This window comes from Aulonocara stuartgranti (assembly GCF_965226115.1).
Source record: "Aulonocara stuartgranti genome assembly, chromosome: 1".
In the NCBI taxonomy this organism is placed as follows: domain Eukaryota; kingdom Metazoa; phylum Chordata; class Actinopteri; order Cichliformes; family Cichlidae; genus Aulonocara; species Aulonocara stuartgranti.
The window spans coordinates 21,899,814-21,920,209 of record NC_138939.1 but is presented as its reverse complement, the minus strand read 5'-3'; the positions used below and the strand labels follow the sequence as shown (position 1 = coordinate 21,920,209).

The window sequence follows — 20,396 nt, the reverse complement described above, 5'->3', positions numbered from 1 at the left end:
TTTTGGAGTTTACAGTAGGAATGCAAACAGTGTAACGGTAACCAAAGCAGCTGACAGTAACACACTGCAACGTTTATGTTCTGTACAGAGCAGTGCTGTACAGTTTGTTACCATTAGGGATTATAGTAGGCACACTGCAAAATACCTGTTTACCGACAAGTCTAGCTGCCAAATCCATCCATCCATTCATCTTCACCCTGGACAAGTTACCAGTCTGTCGCAGGGCTAAAGCTTGAGTTAAACTTCTGTGGGAAAGCTGCGTCCTAACTGACAATGTGACTGGAAACTCAATATTGTAACCATCCACGCCATTCAAGTCATTGTGCTACGCATCAACCCAACGTGTAATTACATTTATTGGGACATGCATGTCAGGTTACGTAGAAGTTAAAAGACTCAAGGTTAAAACTGGGATCCGGTTATGACGTAAGTTATGGCATCAATGGGATGCAGAAGTATAATTAACGTGTAACACAAAGAAACCATTCACACGCACATTCACACCTAAAGGCAATTCACCAGTTAACTGTATGTCTTTTTACTGGTATTTAATTGTAATGCTTTTAAACAGAGTTACAAAGATCAAGGCACTGTTATTGATAAGTAGACAGTAAAGTCATAGAGTTAATGTCCTTGGAAGTTGGAAGCTGATGATGAAATATAATATACAAGCATCTTTGAGGTTTTTTTAGACTGTCTTGATTAATTTTCATTTTTTGAAATTCTTGTAAGTTTGGCTTTTCATAAATAACTTGTTCATGTGCATGAGTCAGAAGCCAGTAGCTGTGGCTGAGCTGTGATAAACACCTTGTATAAAAGGAAGACTGAGTGGAAGTTTCTTGGATTTACGGCGCGTGAAATTTTACGTTTAAACAAGACACTTCTGCCGAGTTCCTCAAATCACCTAAACTGAGAAATTAAATGAGGGCAACAGAACAGTTTTAGTTGAGCTATAAATATTCAGCTCAAAATGATAATGCCATAGGCCCTTGAAATTGAGTTTCATTTTCTCATGTGTGTCAAGAGTCCATTTCAGCATTAAAGGGTACTTATTTTCCTGTTAGGCTACATCATGCTACAAGGCAGGATTTTAATAGTGAATACTTTTCTTTGAAATGAGCTGAAACTTGCAGTAGTTCACAACAGGCTGGAAATGTGTTCCAGTGACCGCTGTGTATTTGCCTGACATGGCATTGGAAGTGCACGAATGATCCAGCACAATTAACATTTTCAAATCTGCTATTTTAAGTCCCTGTTATCTCCGCTATATATGTAATACTTTGCATGTGCCTGAATTTTAGGTTTTATCTTCTTCACTGTGAATCGTTGCCGGTCCAAATAACTCATAAATAAAAGGGAAACATTCACACATAAATGAGCTAGTATTGATTATCTGACAGGTGTTGTTTGTCGGCGTCCCCTTCCGAACAGACGTGTATGCTTTCCAAAATCTGCAAGCCGCACCCGTGATCAGACAGCTGTTCAGTGGAAGTACGTGGAAGAACGTCTATTTGATGTTCCCCAAGAAATGCAACAGTGCTATGGCTGCAGTAGAGTGTTGCATGGGGAGAATTGATGAAGTCACTATATGATCGCATACGATGAAAAACACATTCGTATATAGTATGTGGCAGCATGCCACAGACAGGTTGGCAGACCACATATGTTGCCAGCCGAACACACAAACACATAAAAGCATCATCATGTATACACAAACACACGCATGCAATCTGCGGCGCACATACTATCACATCAAGTGGAAGAAGAGAAAATGGAGTGGGAAGAGGTGAAAGGGATTGAGTGGGCGGCGGTGGGAGAAAAAGATGGAGAAAGAGGCAGAGGGAGAGTAGGAGTGAGCGGCACATGGCTTTCAGTCTAAAAAAAGATGAGCAACGCGAAACCAAAACCAGAATCTGGATTAGCTTGATAAGGAAGAGGAGGGGTTGTGAAGGGGAGGGCCGGAGGAGAAAATGTAGATGCGTGTGCATCTGCACCGAAAATGGTGCTCATAAATGTCCTCTAAAATATGAATACTGAATGAGTGTGTGGGTAGGAGAGAGCATGAAGATGGGGAGATGAGAAAGAGAGAGGGTGAGATTCTTTAGGATGGACAGAGTGGTGCTGTCGTGTGACAGAACGGGGAGAGACGGGATCATTAGAGACAGCAGAGCCAGGGATGTGACAAACGCTGGAGAGAATCTTGATCTGAGCAGAGTGTAACACTGACCCAGGCAGAAAAAGAGAGAGACTGGAGCAGATGGATGTATGACAGCGAGCAGAGGAGACGGAGAGATTTGGTTATGTGCCGCAGTCACATAGTCATGCCAACCCAGCATAACCTCAGCATTTTCTGTAGACATTCTTAGTAGCCTGTCTCTCCAGAACTGTGCCCAACACCTCACTACATGCCAAACTCTCTTCAGCCTGCCATGTCTGTCTCAAGTCAAGTAAATATATATATTTTTTCTCCTTTCTATCTCATTCCCATTGATTTTGAAGACATAACGAGCTACCTGCTGCATGCCTCTATGCCCAACTGTGTGCTCGCAGAGCCTGTCTTTAATTATAGATCACCCTTTAATGGTGCACTAGTTAAATAACCCTTTCACACATAACCCCAGAAATATCACACAACATTAACGTGAGTCAGTCCAGTCTAGAAAGCAATTCCACTAGATAATGTCTTATGGAAGAAATTCCGTCATTTATAATTGGCACACAAATGTCACAGAAATTATACCTGTACATTTTGTGTGTACAGTCACAATTTCAGACACACTTTTGTGAATGTACAACATTTATATTCTTATCTACTTCAAAGATATAAATTTTTAATTCAGAAACCGAAGGGGCCACATGAATATTTACATCCTATGGATGAGGAGTTGCTGCAGAAACTGTGTGCGTGCTACAGAGAATTTCAGGTACCTAGAGGATGCAGACCTCAGGTGAAAGCAGGAATCTCCTTTTTTTTTTTTTTTTTTTTTTTTTTTTGGGATACACATTAGATCCTCTCCTCTCTCCCACGTCCCACCAAAAGCTAACAGGTAAACTTTTCAAGCAACCCCAGTCGCATAACCTAATTCTGTTCAAAAGATGTCATGTGAATATATGAAAAGTGGACTAATTACTGAATATAGTGCATAGCTGTTAGTTTAGTAGCAGGCTAAACTTGGATTAAAATTAGATACTATGTTTATCACTCAAAAGTGTGTATTTACTGTCTGTTGCCGTTTTGGATGGACACCCAAAAAAAGAAACATGTTCCAGACTGGCATCAAGTAGTGTCACCCACTTGACAACATGTTCCATCTTTGTCTGATGTTATGATGTAAAATACATAGATTACTACACCTGCAGAGCTTCCCAATTTCCCGTCATTCTTAGCGTTAGACTTAAGAAAGGTGTAAACCCGTAAAAACCTGTAAAAGCTCACTTGCTTGTTGTAATTTCATAGGTTTACCCAAAATCTGCTTTTGCTCTGTTGGTTCAAATGTTACCTGTTACTAAGGGTCTACTGGTGTTCACACCACAAAGTATCACAGTGTCTGTGAATAGGTAAACCTTTAACCAGAAGCATAACCTATTCCTGTTCTGTCCATGACTGGCTCAGTATGCTCAGTATGGTGTATTTAAACACTAATTGGAGGACATAATTATGAAAAAGATTTCGCCGTCATTTTTATGCATTGAAAACATGCACTGCTATAACTATGGAAAAAAAAAAGAAAAGTCAAGCTGCATAAAAACAGCAAAAAGAATTTTTTTTTTTTTTACAGTGACCTTTTAAGCACACAGTGTATGATTGCAGAATATGTCAGTGTCAGTTTTCAAGTTTTTCATATTTATTAGGGGTGGGAGAAAAAATCAATACAGCATAGTTTCACAATCCATGCAAGGACACCAAATATCAATTTCTTATTAAATAAAGTAACAAAGTAGGGCTCGTTTCACCTGATAGGAAGTAATCTTTCTGCAAGCAATCACATCTGACTTGAAATCACAGCAATCACTCTCAGAGAGATTGTCAGAGGTTTGCAAACAGATGCAGACAGATTGCCAACACATGACCCCATTGAGTCACAGACTGACTGCAGACGGACTCTGTCTTATGTCAACATTTATGGCAGGTTTTGGTGGCAGTGTCGGTATGTTTGACAGTCTCATTTAGTGGCACAAAGTAACTGCAGTGAGATAAAATTATCCCATTGGTTGAAACAGTTTAACTTTGAGGATGTAATTTGCTGTTGAAAAGACATAACAAATTACAATATATCTTATTGCAGTACTCCAGATATGTTAAAAATTGCATTAATATCGTAATGTAGGGTACCTGGTGATTCCCACTTTTAATATTTATTATTGTAAAAAAGAGTGAGTGGTGTTAGAAATGTTTGGTTCAGAGCAGGGAATTGTATTCCTGATCATAATGGATTAATATTTCTCAGCTGTTTGTTTTCAGACCACTCAGTAAGTTGTGCTCTCATCCCTCTGTGTGAGGAGACGCTTGCCTGACGAACTCAATGTTCTTGAGCTTGGTTAGAGTGTTGATAGATGGGGAGGTTGTGCAGGGAGAGGGTGTGATAGAAAATAAAGGGCCTCTAACCAGCGGGCTGTGGGCCACAACTTGGCTTGATGCTGCTGCAGCAGCAGGCTCACTTTGAGGAAGAGGATATTAAAACACCTGCTGATAGTCATACCAACCAGCAACTTGCTCTCTGTAAAACAAAGAACGGGCAGCAGTGCTGAATGTTGTGGTTCCTGTATGTGCAGATTTTAGATTCAGGTGCAGTATTCGTGACTCACCCAGTGGTGTAGTGTATTGATACGTCAGCAGTGCTCTGTGTAATTATTTCAGCAGTAAGACCTGGTGAGTTGTAACGTTTCCCTTTTTGTTAGCAACAGCTCATTTATGTGTAGAGATGGGGAAATGACTGCAGTTTTTCAAAACATGTACAGGAAATGTCCAAGTCGAGAATAGGGATTTCATTAGGGCTTTGCTTGTGAATAAGATGCATCGTGCAGTTCACACAGAATCAGTTTGTGTAAAACATTTCAGAGGCAGTGCTGTGCCCGTTTAACTCGTTTGTCCCAGTCAAAGACAAAGGCATAGTGACGAAAAGGGAACCCTGTCATTGTTGCTACATCATTGTCACTGCATCGCATGGGTGTGGGCCTAGGCGCGGGGAGCACAAAAGCATTGCTCACGTGCATCGATACATTGTCGTCTCCTCTGAACGCACGCGGCTTGGATGCAGATGGAATCTGTAGCTCTGGATGAGAGTCGAGAGTTTGTGTGACTCATGCTTCATGCAGAATGCATCAATCATAGCAGAGTCAAGAACCGCAGTTCACGCTGGAGCTGTCTGCATAGTAGAGTTTCTTTTTAGGTCAGGTTTTAGACATTTAGATGCTCTTTTGATCTCAGGTTACGAACACGGCATGGAGTGTGGCAGCTTCAGGTGCTGCAGCGAAATGCGTTTTATTGCATGAGAAGGTTTAAAGAAGGCTTGAAAATCCAAGCAAAAATGTCAGTTCATTAAGAACTATTAACATCAGCATCAACATTAGATGGGCTTGGCTTTTATCTAGGCTAGGCATCATGGTCAATATCATGTATTATGGAGCAAAAGATATGCAGATTCGATCAATATGCACAGCAATGGAGAAATTGACAATTTGGATTTGAAAATGTATAGTTTTATTTTGAGGAAAAATAAAAAGTCACGTAGTTTGTGAAGATTTGCTCTGCTTAGTGCATCAGTGTACCTTCAAAGTTTAAAAAACAAAAGCAGAAACAGAAAAATCAAACAGTGGTTATGTTTCACTGATGGCTGATGTGAAATATGCTACCCCCAGTGCTCACAATGTTGAACGCTATATGTACTGTATAAAAAGTGAAATCTAATTTGTGTAAGCCTAAGTGTTATGTAATTACATTTTAGGGAAGTCAAGGATTCCACGAAACAAGGGGAAACGAGCCATGCCTGAGACAGATCTACGAACCCGCATAAAAAAAAAAAAAAGTTAATAAAAAGTCGTTTCTATATCAGGCGTGCAACAGTTGTTTAATTTTCACCTTGGTCTGAAACATTTTCTTTGTCTCTTTTGGTTATTTTATGGTTATTAAAAATAGTACTCGAAACAATATATGGACTTTGTGCCTTTGTAAGTAAAAATGTATCAAGTAGTAACATCCAGTAAGCTACATTTAAACTCTACATCGCTGCAGCTGTAGAAGTGCTATGCCGATGACAAGTCCCGATAATGATTTTTTTCACAACATAATTTGTGCTCCAGCAACACTGTTCAGGTGTAGCTTGGCTTGAAATAATGGCTTTTGAGGACAGTGAATTCCTGATGTGTGAAAGTAGGATTAGTCAGCTTAGTCTGTCAGAAAGTGTCTTTTTTTTGCTGTGTGCTGGTTGTGAAATGATCATTATGTTACCATAAATAACAACAATTTATGGGAGAACCAGGGAGGCTTTTTTTGTTTGTTTGTTTGTTTGTTTGTTTGGGGTTTTTGTATGTAACGTCCCTCGCATGGAGTTGGTGTCCTATTTTTATTTTGGGGATGGGATTTTGCAGCCTTTCTATATCCTTTTTTTTAAATGTTTAGTTTTCAGGTTGCAAATATCCAGCTCTCTGGTTTAATCACAGATTCTAAACTAATTAAGGAGGTTAAGTTTACCAGGGGAGCACACTGAACATGCAACATGGTTTGAAATTGCTATGGAGATTGGATATTCCATTTAATGAAGATGCTTTATGAGAGTCAATGTGATTTAATCCCCTGAAGCCCAATTGCACATTACATCCTGAGCACATGAGCATAATTCCCTTGAATTTTTTTTTTTAAACAATCAGTTTTCAATTTTCTGTTAGACGATGACCCAGAACCTTGAAGTTGATCGAGGTCAACTTCAATTAATCTGTCGCTAACTAATTCAAATTCAAATTCAAATTTTATTTGTCACGTACACAGTCATACACAGTACGATATGTAGTGAAATGCTTGGACAACTGCTCGTGACCTAAAGAGAACAAAAAAGGAAAAGGCTATGAATAAGATAGGAAATAAATATGAAAAATTAAAAAGGGTAAATTTAACTAGGAAGGAATAAAATATAAATTAAGGTTAAAAATGAAATAACTGTACAACACAAATTAGAATGAAGGGTAAATTTAACTGGGAAGAATAAGATAAAGATAAATATATAAATTAAAGTTGAAAATAAAATAACTGTACAACAAAATACACAATACACAATATAGAACTATATAAGAATGTATGAAGAAATCTAAATCTAAATAAATATATACACAATAACAGCAGCTGTACAAGTATTAACCGGAAATGAAGAATATAGTGACCAGTGTTGTGCAAAACCAAAGTCCAGTGTGTGTGTGTAAGAACCATATGTGTGGGTCAGTACTGTGTGGTGGTGTGATTGAGAGACCGTATCGCCTGCGGGAAGAAGCTCCTCCTCAGTCTCTCTGTGTTGGTCTTCAGGGAGCGGAATCGCTTTCCTGACCTCAGCAGAGAGAACAGTCTGTTGTTGGGATGGCTGAGGTCCTTCACGATCTTCCTGGCCTTGGTCCAGCACCGCCTGCTGTAGATTGAGTGCAGGTCAGGGAGCTCGGAGCGGATGGTGCGCTCAGCTGACCGCACAACCCTCTGTAGAGCTCGTCTGTCCTGCATGGTGCTGTTCCCGAACCAGGTTAAGATGTTTCCCGCCAGGATGCTCTCTATGGTGCACGAGTAAAAGTTCCTGAGCACCTTGGAGGGCAGTTGGAAGTCTCTCAAGCATCTGAGGTGGTAGAGACGCTGTCGGGCCTTTTTCACCACGGTGTTGATGTGACAGGACCATGACAGGTCCTGCGTGATGTGAACTCCGAGGTATTTGAAGCTGTCCACTCCTTACATATGTATTTTCCACTTTCATTGCTCAAATAGCCTGGTGTACCTGTGGAAGGAAGGAGGAATGTAATGAACATAATATCAGGATGACGTGTTTGCATTTGACTGCGGTGAAAAAATTGTCAAAGTGCATCAGCTAATGCCTATAGTTGAGGCCAAACAGCACCACTAATAGGCTAACGTCCTCTGTGTGATGGATGGGAAAGCCCTTGAGGATGCAGTTGCTTTTTGTGAGGATGTCGAGTTGAGATATGAGATTGATGGTCATAGATGTTCATGAAATTTGGCTTTCAGAGTTTTGTAGTTGGAGGTCAGCACTGATTAGTTATATGCTGAACTGATTGAAACAGTAATCAGCACGGTTTAGCTTAAGATGAGCACACTATCGTACTCTCGACTGTTTTGAAAAACCTCTTAAAATGCTTATAACCACAAACGGAAGTTCAAGTCTGGTCTTGAGCTTGTCACATTCCAGTCATTCCCTAATGGACTTAGAAAACACACTGGTGCAATCAATTGAAGTACTGACTGTCCTTAAAATGTGTCCGATCTTTTGTTGCCAAACACAAGCCTTGAAAATGACGATACCATAGATTAAAGATGGGAACAACACAATCCAGCCTGGATGTGGTTGTGCTTATTATTACTAATGAGACTTCAGCCACAAAACAACAGTACTCACAGAAATGGACTGTTCCAGCTTCTCAGACCTGAAGATTTGCTGTTTTTCCTCAGTCTCATGTTAATGTAGATAGTAATCACTCAGGATGATTTAAAGGCACCTTGTGTGACTTATTGTGAAAAGTAATCAGCGGTGCTCCTACTCGTAAGTTTAAATCAAACAAGATCAGCATGAAAAGGAATAAGAAATTTAAAAAATGAGTACACGATTTCTAAAACACTTGAAACTTTCTGATATGCATGAACTCTCTGACTTTGACGTGCTAACAAGAATTAGATTGGACAGATACACACCACTCTCCCTAAATGCATCTATTCTGATAAGGTTAATTAAAGTTAGGAACGTGTGTGTGTGCGTGTGTGCGTGCGTGTGTGTGTGTGTGTGTGTGTGTGTGTCATCGTTTTTTAGCTTCAGTGATCTAATGCTCTTGGTGACACATAAAATAAACCTGTAGTATTTATTTAGATAATGACTCTTGAGATTAAATGTCTTTTTTTTTTTTTTTGAGTCCTGTAAAACAATAGGAGCAGTAAAGTCAACAGTGGTTACGGTCGCTAGTAGCGCCCTCATGTATGCTTTCAGCAAAAATACATAAGTACATATGTCAAATGTACAAGTTTTAAAGACTATAAAATAAAAGTAACCAAAACCTTTAAACTTCTGGACCAGTAAAGGCTAAAACATCAGTTAAAGTAATAATCAGGCAACCTGCACAATCCTGCAGCTTTTAGATGCATCCCTGCTCCAACACAGCTGAATCAAATGGTTGGATGTATGTAAAGCTTACATGCATTCATACATGCCTTTTAATACTAAATAACTCTACAGCCCTCACATGCACACTCATATCACTGCTTGGCCTGCAGCAGCTGTGTCTCATGTTTAACTGCTTCATATTTTTCCCATCATATAGTTTAATCTTCCTTTGTAAACCCTGCTGCCAGCACTTATTCATAATTGTGATTAGTCTGATGCTGGCAAAGCCTCCCCTTTCGTGTGAGCGTGGAGGGGAAATCCTGAGTTATCTTAGTGAGTTGATAACCAGCTTCGTGTGACCACTTACCCTGATTGCCAGTGTCGCGATAAATGAATCCAGATAAGGTAACAATACCTTGGGTATATTGGACTTGCTTCGTAGTAGATGATCCAGCTCCATCCATCCAGCAAGTTGGTCTTGATTTGGTAGCTGAATGAAGATAGCAGAATGTATACCAGTCGTTTGTAGAGCCTACGACTAAGCTATGCAAGTGGCCGCTGCTGTTGGTGGCATTTATGTTTGTGCTGGTGCATTACACATTAACAACCACAGCTTCGTGTCCTGGTGTTTTAAATCCGGATCTGGCCAATAGAAACAAATAAAATGTTGGAACGTTTTCCCCTCTTGGGTCCTCACTCTTTATTGTGGTCATTTAATTTTTTTCAGGGGCAAGCATATTTGTCCCTCTATTTTTTTCCACTTCTTGATACATTCTCTCACATCAGTTATGATAGTTTGAGCAATCTCCCTGAAGGAAATTGCTGACATTTGTAAATCCTTATATTGATCATATGATTAGCCTTCGTTAACTGAGGCTATGGTTGTTATTCTCTCACTGATAAATTTAAGAAATGTTGTGAAATGTAGCTGAAAATGTACAGGAGGAATCAACAGGACTGAAGAGGCCAATGCAGGCTGAATCAGCCCAGTGTTTAGTTGCATTTCCTGGGAGGTTCAACTACGCCATGTAGATTTCCCACTGAAGCATAAATCAGGTTTAAGGCAGTTTGCATACGTCGTGTTCGGATATGTAATTTAGCAAATGCTCGGATGAAGGGAGTGTTTTTTTGTTTTTTTTTTGCAAAAAACGATGACATTTGAGGAAACAAAATACAACAAAGCCCCCAAACACCAGACAAAAAAAGACCTCCATATATCTGACACTTTCACATGAACAAACTTCACAGAGGAGATTTGCACTACACAAAAGCAACTGTCGCTCTCTTACTCCATTCAATTTCTAACCATGCTGTAATGGTTTTTTGTTTTTTTTTTTTCCACTTTTGACGCCTCTGCTGGGAGTTTAGTCTTATCGTACCAGCAGGCCTGGAGGAGAGAGCTGATAAGTGTCCCTGTTGGTGTGGAAGATTTTTCTAGATTTCTTTTTTTTTTTTCTTTACTGGCCTGATTGTTTTGGCCTAAATGAGATTTTTTGGGGGGGAGTTCAGATGTTTCCTTATTTCTGTCCCCTAATTTTTGTTCTCCCTCCCTTCTTCCACTGTCCTCTTTAATGCCGCTCCAACCCAGATAGAGTTTCACAACTAGAGCTAAGATGACTCCTGGGTCAATTTACATTTTCTTGCTTCCCCTCGCTCTCTTACACAAAGCTGAGGAGCCATTTCGTAGACTGAATAGCTATAAAAGCTGGAATCTGCGGATCAGCATTTGTGTTATGACTTTTAGAATAATGTGTTGCCTTTTCTTTTTTGTGCATTGCCTCCTTTTCTGTGAATATTTACTGCATTTATCCAAAACTGTGCATTCAGGCTATTACACCATTTGCTGTGAAAGACTGAGAGTAAACTTTTTCAGCCAAACACAACAGCAGCTGATTTCACTGTGCTGTCTGTCGTCTAACGTTAAGTGTGCCAATCAGTGAAACCACCTGCTGTAATGCTTTGATTGAAACCAAAACCTTCACACATTTTACTGCTCATGGTTTGACCCCTTTGCTTTGATGCATTGTCCTCTTTGTAATCCTGTGCCAGCACAGCTCAGGCTGTGTTGCTGTGAAAACATTTTTGTGTCACTGAAACACTGAAGGAATTAGTTGTTTCTGGGCATAAATTTCACTGTAATAATTTTGCCAACTTCACAAGAAATAACTGGGGTTTTGTTTTGTTTTGTTTTTTTGGTGTGTTATTTATAAGGTTTTGAAGATGAACTTTAAATTAAAAACTTCTGAGCTCTTGCTATATCATTGAAACAGCCACAATCTGGTTATTGGTGGGGCTGGAAACACTGTTGTGAAGGGGTGGGCAGTCAGATGGCCTTACAGTGTGGCATGCAATCCACTATTGGTTAAATTCTGTGGATGATATTAATTATACTCACCAGTCACTTCATTAGAATAGAATAGAATAGAATAGAATAGCCTTTATTGTCATTGTACAGAGTACAACGAAATTGGAGTGCCACTCCCTTGGTGCAAGTTTCAATAATAAATATAAATGTAAAATATAAAAAGTACAAAAAAACAATCGTAAGTACTCAAACAATAGTATGTACAATATATACAGGATAGCAGCATTATTAGGTAACCTGAATGAGTGCAGTTGGTGTTCATTTATGACCAGAGGGTACTAGTTTCTTGAACATGACCTTGAGTTCACAGTCACCAGATCTCAGTCCAGTGGAGAATCGTTGTGATGTGGTGAAACAGGAAATTCACATCATGGATTACAGCTGAGAAATGTGCAACACCTGTGGGATGCTGTCATGTCGCCTTGGACCAAAATCTCTAAATATAATTGGAGCAAAAATAAGATGCAGCACTTCCTAAGTTGGATCTTGAACTTATAGTAGAGAGTAGTAGATCCTTGCAGTCATATGTACAACAACTCATACAGTCACATGAGAGATGAAAGTGTCATTATATGATCTTTTGTTCAAATCACCCAGCCTTAAAGCCATTACATGCTGAGCACTTTGGAAAAAAGCGACACAAAATTCCTTATTTTTTGGGGATCTGAACTTGCTGTGTAACATATATACACAATGAATAGTATGTGTTTTTGCTGGAAATTAATTGTCAAATAATACACTGTGGAAAAAATGAAGTCGACATTATTTAGTGTTGAGCTGGTCCTGATGTTTCTAAACAAGACAAAGAAGACAAGATTCTGGGTTCAATCAGTTTTCATGAAAAGGCAGCAGCAGTGAGAATTTCATGGTTTGTTCCAGGATTTGAAACTGTATCACGATCGCTTTTGCACATACAGTCCTGATGCAAAGTTGAAGACCACTTGAAAAATGGCAAAAAAAATCATATTTTGCATTGTTGGAGCTTAACAAGTTTCCAAGTAAAGCTTCAACATGCAACAAGAACAACAAGAAGCAATGGGAGTACTAGGTTTGGTTGGCAACTACGTTGCTCAACCACAACTGTAAGCAGTAAAAACCTTTACACACCAGCCATGTAAAAGATCTGCCTCCTCAGATATGGTCCCAACTCTGCCAATAAAGCCCCTTTTCCATTAGTACCTACTTGGTACAAGGTTCCAAGTAGATCTTCAATATGGAACAAGAAGAAGCTGGAGTGAGACAAAACATTTTTTTGAGCATGCAATTTAGTGAAAAGACGCTTAAACTGAAACAGGCTGTTTTACAGCAGATCAAAAGTTTAGATCTACATGCCTTCAAAAAGCTAAATCTCTGCAAAAATGTGGATTCATTATCATTATGGGTATATTATTATGAAAGATCAAGTAAATTATGGAACATGAGATTTGCATTCACTTTTGTTAGTACTCATCATTTGTAAACTGGAATTGTCTACATTAGTAGGTTTTGGGTTTTTTGGGGGTTTTTTTTCAGTTTTTGTTTGTTTGTTTGTTTTTGCAGTTGCATTTAATCCCAGTTGATGATCTGATAAAGGAACGTTACAACATTGTAGGAGTGCGTGGGCCAGTATTTTTACGTTTGTTCCAAACAATAAGGAAAACCTTTGATCTATATTCAGACAATGCAAATCAGTGCAGGTGTTTAAGCTCAAAGGGTACTTATCCACGGACCAAATGGGAGATCTCATTACTGAATAAAGGTGTAGAAAAGTCTGAGATGAGGGCCTATTATGCTTTTCCTTATTGGAATATGGAGCTGGAAATTGATGTAAAAGACTAATTTAGTTTGAAGTAGATTTAACATGAACACAGGGCAGAACTTTTATCTCTCTATTGCTAAACTATTAGACTGTGAATAGCCTAAATTTTATTCTGAGTTAAAGGTCCGTCCGACTTAAAAGAGGAGAAGGGGGCATGGGAATCCATTCTGACAACAGTGTTTCTTGTGTTACTGCTTGTGCAGTAAGAGAATAGTGAAGGTTTTGTTTAACAAAAAAAAGACCTCCAGATCTGCACAGAGAAAATGCCAGTGTTTTGTGTAATACTACACATCCCTGCTGAGAGCTATGTAGGTGGTTGCACAAATGGCTCAATGAATGGCTTTTTTTCTTCTTCTTTGATTTCTTCCTTCACAGGTAATTAGGTGGATTCTTTTTGAAGTAAAAATCACAAACAAACTGTATGCTGTATGCAAAAGAATTGTTTATATTTCAAGCTTATTTCACAACTTGAGCTTAGCTGGATGGCTCATTTTCATTGTGACGCGCTGAACTACAGTAGGAAGTCATTATAACACTTGTAGTATTTTGATATGAAAGAGTGGGTTCTCTCCGAGTGCTCTCACTTCCTCCCACCATCCCAAAACAGGGATGGGGTTGGGCTAAATGGCGGTTCTCTTTATTAGCCTTGTGGCTGATTGGCGACCTCTCCAAGGTGTACCCTGCCTTTGGCCCTGCCATCACTGCTGGGATAGGCTCCAGCATCCCGGCGGTCCTGAATTGGATAAGAGGGGGAAAATGCATGGGAGTAAACTATTTTGCCGATTACTGAAGAGGCTACTTGTCTTCAAGTCTTTGACATTTAATTTGACAGTTACCCTTCTATAATACCACTTAAGATTATTAGTGCTGATGGGGTTTTTTTTCCTTCTTCTTTTAAAATCCTTATTCATTTTAGTGCAAGACAGCAACAACTTTTGATAATCTCTGTTAAAAGGAAGTCCTTCCAGAAAATAATATCTGTGAGTCGATCATCATTATTAGGTCAAGAAGCTTTTAGGTGCATACTTCTTTGTTGTTTACAGTAAAAAGGCCGTATTTGAGAGGACACTGTGAAATGTGATTATTTGCACCAAGTCAGTGTTCAGCAGAGAGGGAGCTTTTCTTTTAATGTTCTTAAACGTGGCACTACATGATCAAGCAAAAAACATTTGTGAGCATTTTCTCCAGTTAACTTTAACTGGAGTGAAGCAGAAGTCATGTGCAAAGCTACAACCACACATAAAAAGTCAGGAAACAGAGGTGTGAAAAAACTTGGAAAATATTAACAAAGGAACGCCAAATGAAGAATTTTGTTGCACCACCAATTTGTTGTGCCTGTACTCGGTCCAATCTGACTGGTTGCCACTAGAACAAACTTTATTGCATTAGTACACATGCATGCTTTCTGTGATTCATTTAAGTTGTCAACCCATTGTGTTCATTTATGATCCAACTGTACTTTTTGCTGCAGTTGTTATTCTTGGCAAACACGATCTCTTTGCACATTCCTACGTTAACCTTTAAGCAGGATATAATGCAATTTTCTCTGCTATTTTTTGGTGTCGTGATTCAATAAGACTTTATCAGCTATTGTTACTGTGCTTTTTTTTAAAGGTGATCTTGGGAGGTGCTGCCAGTTTCTTAATAACTCAAACAAATGTTCTGAAACAATACTAAAAGGCAGAGGAGGGCTGGAACGGGACCAATAAGAAAACTTAAAACTATATTTCACTTATTACAAGTTACTAAGTCACTCACTACACTGATAGATGTACTACAGTTAATGGTTTTGTCATAATGGATGGCATATTTTCTTTGACTGAAAGCTGCGTCGCCCTCTACCTCCCTCCACTGCTTTTATAGTTCATTTCAGTTTAGCCCAAAGCAGCTTGAGTAATCTTGCAGTGCTTGTGCAACAAAGGAGGACCCCGAATAACATAAAAGAATATTCTTTCACAGGGCTACAACCAGAATGGTGACATCATATGTTCCAGCTGGTTTTCTTCCTTTTTATACATCAAGTCTTACACGTACACTGCACCCTCCCTCACCCACTCGATCTCCTCGTCTCTACCTTCCATTATCTGTCACTCTTCCCCCTTGGTGAAAAGTCTGTTGTGTTATTATCTCCACAGCCCTTCTTCACTTTTAGCATGCAGTGCATTTAAGAAACCGGGGAAGGGGGGGTTGGGGGGGGCGGGATTCAGGACAAAGAAACTTCCCTGTGTGGCTGCTGATGCTGAGCTTGGCATGATCTGAATGCTGTTTAGTTCAGAGATGCATGTGTTGTGTTCATTGTTGGTTTAGAGTTTTCATTGTGGCTCTGCTTTTTTGAAGATAAAGACAGAAATTTCCTGTATACTGTGCACCGTGCAAGGTGATGCTGACTGAATTAGACGTAGTGAATTAAAAATGAAGCAGAGTTCCTTTCCCTGATGTTTCCTCTCTCCCTTTGGTTTTCCTGCAGGGCAGTGATGCCTGGAATGGTGATGTTTCGGCGGCGCTGGTCAGTTGGCAGTGATGACCTGGTGCTGCCCGCCCTCTTCCTGTTTTTGTTACACTGCATATGGTGAGTCAGTGTTTCTTCAGTAGAAATGACATTATTATTTATTTATTTATTTTTTGGGTCTTAACTTTTCAGTGTTTGGTTTGTAGATGTCTGAAGAAAAGCGTCTGTGTGATTGCTTCCTTACTCCGGTCTTTTAGGTTGGTGGTTCTGTCTGTAGTTGTGTTCGGCCTTCCATATGGCTCAGACAAGTCCTGTTCGGAAACCCTGGTGGACCATGGCCGAGGGTACCTGGGCATCCTGGTCAGCTGCCTTATATGTGAGAGCGCCATCATGTGGTTGAGCATGAGGGGCAGCATTTTGTACACACAGCCCAGGGAAGCTGTACAGTATGTCCTTTACATACGGCTAGGTAAGACATGCTGAGATGTAAAGTTTTTGGGGCTTTTTTTTGCATCCTGACGCTATGTATGATTGAAAGTGGTGCGTTACTTTTTTGTTTAGTTTGTATAGTTTTTACATTTACTAATTGATCATGAGTGTCCTCACACACTCTCCCTCTTTTTCTCTCCAGCTATTCTGTTGGTTGAGCTCGTATATGCTGTCGTGGGCATTGCCTGGCTTGTCCAGTATTACAAACCGTGCTCTGATGTCACTGCCAAAAACTTGGCTTTGGGTGAGTGAAACGTGGATATAAAGGAGAATGAGAAAGGTTTAAGTAAAAAGGGGTTTTGTTTGAATAATGTTTTAATATTCTCTGCAGGAATTGTTGTATGCAACTGGCTGGTAATTTTCAGCGTTTGCATTACCCTCATGTGTACTTTTGATCCCACGGGTCGGACTTTTGTCAAGCTGAAGGCAACCCGTCGGCGTCAGCGCAACCTCACTACTTACACGCTCAGGTATCAACAGGCTGCTGGGGTCAAAACGCTAATCTCTTTGTTATATTTGTTAGATTTTACCTATCAGATTTCACCTCCTCCCCCCCCCCCCCCCCCTTTTTTTTTTCTTTCTTTTTTTTTTTCGAACTCTAGTTCAATTGTGAGAGAACTTTTTTTTTTTTCCCCCCCCTTGATTAGACACAGGCTAGAGGAAGGCCAAGCCAGCAGCTGGAGCAGGAGGCTAAAGGTTTTCATGTGCTGCACAAGAGCCCAAGATACACAATCGGTGAGTCGCAAAACAAAACACACTTACCGGTAACATTTTTTCCTTGAATTTGAAAATATAAAGGAATAAAACCACTGCTGGTGTATAATGTTCAGTAAGACGGTCATTAGAATAAGCCCTGACTGGATTAATCTTGACTGTGGCATACAGCTGCTCTGCTCAGCTGCTTACCAGTGACATTAAGCTTTTAATGTGAAATAAAAATGTGAAATAAATTAATTCCAGATAACAAGCTGCCATCAAAAAGCTAATCTCATGTACAGTGAAGAGATTTGTTTGTATTTCTGATTACAATCCTGGCACATCTTAAGTCATGAAATAAAATTAAAAAAATTGTGAACACATTTAAAGATACAGTTCATTGGTGAGTAGGTAGCTCCAGTGGATAGGTGGCCATGTGACTGATAATAAAAACCTGGTTATGATCATGTATATTGGTATTCATCAGTTGGTATAAGGTATTAGTATTAATCCAAAACCTCACCAGTGATCTGAATCTGTGTTTACCTGATTATGACATCAGAGACATTAATTTTTGGTCTCTATGCCTTTCTGGTCATTACTGGCAATAGTGTGTAGTCTGAACTAAGCAATAAACACTTAAGATAACATGGTCACAACATGCATCCTTTGCTGGCTTTTGTAGTTCATTTTCCTACCAGCATTCTCTGATCTATGCTTCTTCCTTCAGGATGCGTATTCAGAGGTGGCCAGCCTTTTTGCAGAGTTCTTCAGAGACCTGGACATTGTGCCTAGTGACATTATTGCTGGTCTGGTACTGCTCCGCCAGAGACAGAGGTCTAAGAGATCATCTATCCTGGACCAGGTATTACTGTCTATTTTAATATGCAAAAATATGTTGTTTAAAATGTTTCTAAATACTCTGATCTTAATAATGTCTTTGTTGGTTTTCTTCCAAAGGCCAACAATGACATTTTAGCCTTCTTATCAGGAATGCCTGTCACTCGTAACACTAGATACCTGGACCTCAAGAACTCGGTGAGTTTCTTCTGTGTGACGCACTTTCAAAAAGTCGACTTCTGTTTTTAAATCCCATTCCAAACCACATGGACTCTTATGAAAGTTAGAATTGATAAAAATCATTGCAGAAATGTGACATGCATTTCTTGTTCTTTAAAGCTCTCCTGAGTCATATTTACCCTTGAAAGATGTTTTGACAATGCAAAGTTATTGCACATGTTGCACAAAGAGAGGGCAATTATAATAAAGGTTTTTCTCAAGGTGTTTCAGTTCAAATGACAATGGAAGAAATTGTGACAAATTAAGATGTAGTCTCAGCATCCCTTAGATATTGGCTACATAAATCACAGCTTTGTTTATATTTCAGTGTACATGGTGGGGGGCACAGTGGTTTTGCATCATGTTCAACGATTAGAACTCTTGATGTGACAGAATTTTTTTCTGCAGCGTGAACTGTATACGTGTCTCACTGTTAGTGTGTCTGCTCGCAAACATACCACACCAACAGCAAACACAGTATGTGCTCAACTGAAATAATATTTGAAGATCTCAATGATGTCTCAAGTTGCTCTGATGCAAGCGTGTGTGTGTGTGTGTGTGTGTGTGTGTGTGTGTTTGTGTTTGTCCATCTGTCTGCCTTTTCCTCTCTCAGGCTGAGATGAACATGTACAAGGATGTGTGCTATTATATGCTCTTTGCCCTGGCTGCTTATGGTTGGCCCATGTACCTGATGAGGAAGCCTGCCTGTGGGCTGTGCCGCCTCGCCAGCTCCTGCCCGTAAGCACTCAAACATACACCCGCACAGTTTTGATCTATTTGGTTTCTGTGTCTCTTGAGCCTTTCCAGTGCGGATCAAATTTCACATGCGTCAACACTTGCCAAGTGGTAATCCACTGAGACAATACCACTCTACTTAGACCCACTCACTGGCACAAGCAATGTAGAATTAATCACATACTCATATCCAGATTGCCTGCATTGGGATACTAATTATATCCCTGTAATCTTACCAACGTACTGTATTTCTCTCGTGTCTCTTTCACCTATTTTTTTTTTTTTTTTTTTTTAAACATTGATTTGTTCTTCCTTTGGTTGACATCCTGTTTTCTTCTCATCTTCCTTTTTTTGGACAGCTGTACATCTGTGTCTGGATCTCGGCTGTCTCAGTCCGTGACAGTGGAAGAGGACAATTGTTGCGGCTGTAATGTCCTGGCCATACGCAGGCATTTCCTGGATAATGACCTCAAGCAGGTCCACATTGTCTACACTTCCTGCCACGATGCTGTAGGTGACCAAGTAAATAATTAAAGGTGCAATCAGAGTCTTAGAGCTCACAATGCCCTAAAGGACTGATATAGATAATCAAATAGTAGGAGCTTTCCGCTTATCAACATATATGTTGCAAAAACTGAGAGATCTGTCAACATCCTCTGCAGTAACTCAAGTGTGTTTTCAGGAGATGATGAACAATGTAAAGCCTATCACTGATTCTGCTCAAGACTGTCATGCACAGAATCTTAACGTGCAGCTGTAGAGGGGAAGTGTGCCATTAATGTGCTCTGTACAGCATTTGTGCTCGGTACAGCATTTCTGCTCACAGCATAAAAAACAACACCCACCCTACATCATAATTTACTTCATGTACTTGTCACACTTTGCTTCAGTTCATTATGTGGATGGAGAACATGCATTTTAGCTGTTAATGTAGTGACAGCAGAGCAACAACTGCGTTCCTTCCTGACAAGGAAAGTAACGCTGACGGTTTGTTTAAACCCTGTGTCGTGTAACATGTTGGTGGCTTTTCTGCTTCAGATGTAGATTTGTTTTGCAAAACTGTTTTATGTAATAAGGCAGTTGAGGTGGTGCATAAACACTTCTGGATGGACTCTAAGGCCTTAATTTCACAGCCACAAATGTAGTTCTGTGTCCATCTGTCCATCCATTCATTTTCTTCGATGCTTATCTAAATGAAGGTTTCAGGGGCTGAAAGCCTTTCCCAGCTATCATAGGATGAGAGGCAGGGTACACCCTCGGAGGGAGGCCAATCTGTCGCGGGGCCACTCCTGCCCACAACCACACCTGCAGTCAGTTTAGCATAGTCAGTTAAGCTAATGCCATGCATGGACTGTAGGAGGAAGTAAGAGTACCTAACTCCACACAGAAAGGCGTCAGAGTGGATTAAAACTTAGGACCTTACTGTGAAGTGCCACCCACTGTGCCACCATGCTGCCCTAATTCCAAATAATTAAAAAAAATAGATTTGCAATAAGTTTGCAAGTC

General features: G+C 39.9%; 1 protein-coding gene across 2 annotated transcripts in view; it reads left to right on the top strand.

Moving 5' to 3' along the window:
• Nucleotides 1-20,396, top strand: part of dagla (diacylglycerol lipase, alpha) — a 43,236-nt gene that overhangs the window by 3,929 nt on the left and 18,911 nt on the right. For both annotated transcript variants that reach the window (XM_082528390.1, XM_082528389.1), the window contains exons 2-10: nucleotides 15,930-16,031; nucleotides 16,169-16,380; nucleotides 16,543-16,644; nucleotides 16,732-16,870; nucleotides 17,048-17,135; nucleotides 17,827-17,961; nucleotides 18,057-18,134; nucleotides 18,769-18,893; nucleotides 19,250-19,400. In XM_082528390.1, coding sequence (XP_082384516.1) covers nucleotides 15,937-16,031; nucleotides 16,169-16,380; nucleotides 16,543-16,644; nucleotides 16,732-16,870; nucleotides 17,048-17,135; nucleotides 17,827-17,961; nucleotides 18,057-18,134; nucleotides 18,769-18,893; nucleotides 19,250-19,400 — 1,125 coding nt within the window. In that variant the 5' untranslated portion in view covers nucleotides 15,930-15,936. The remainder of the gene's footprint in view (nucleotides 1-15,929; nucleotides 16,032-16,168; nucleotides 16,381-16,542; nucleotides 16,645-16,731; nucleotides 16,871-17,047; nucleotides 17,136-17,826; nucleotides 17,962-18,056; nucleotides 18,135-18,768; nucleotides 18,894-19,249; nucleotides 19,401-20,396) is intronic.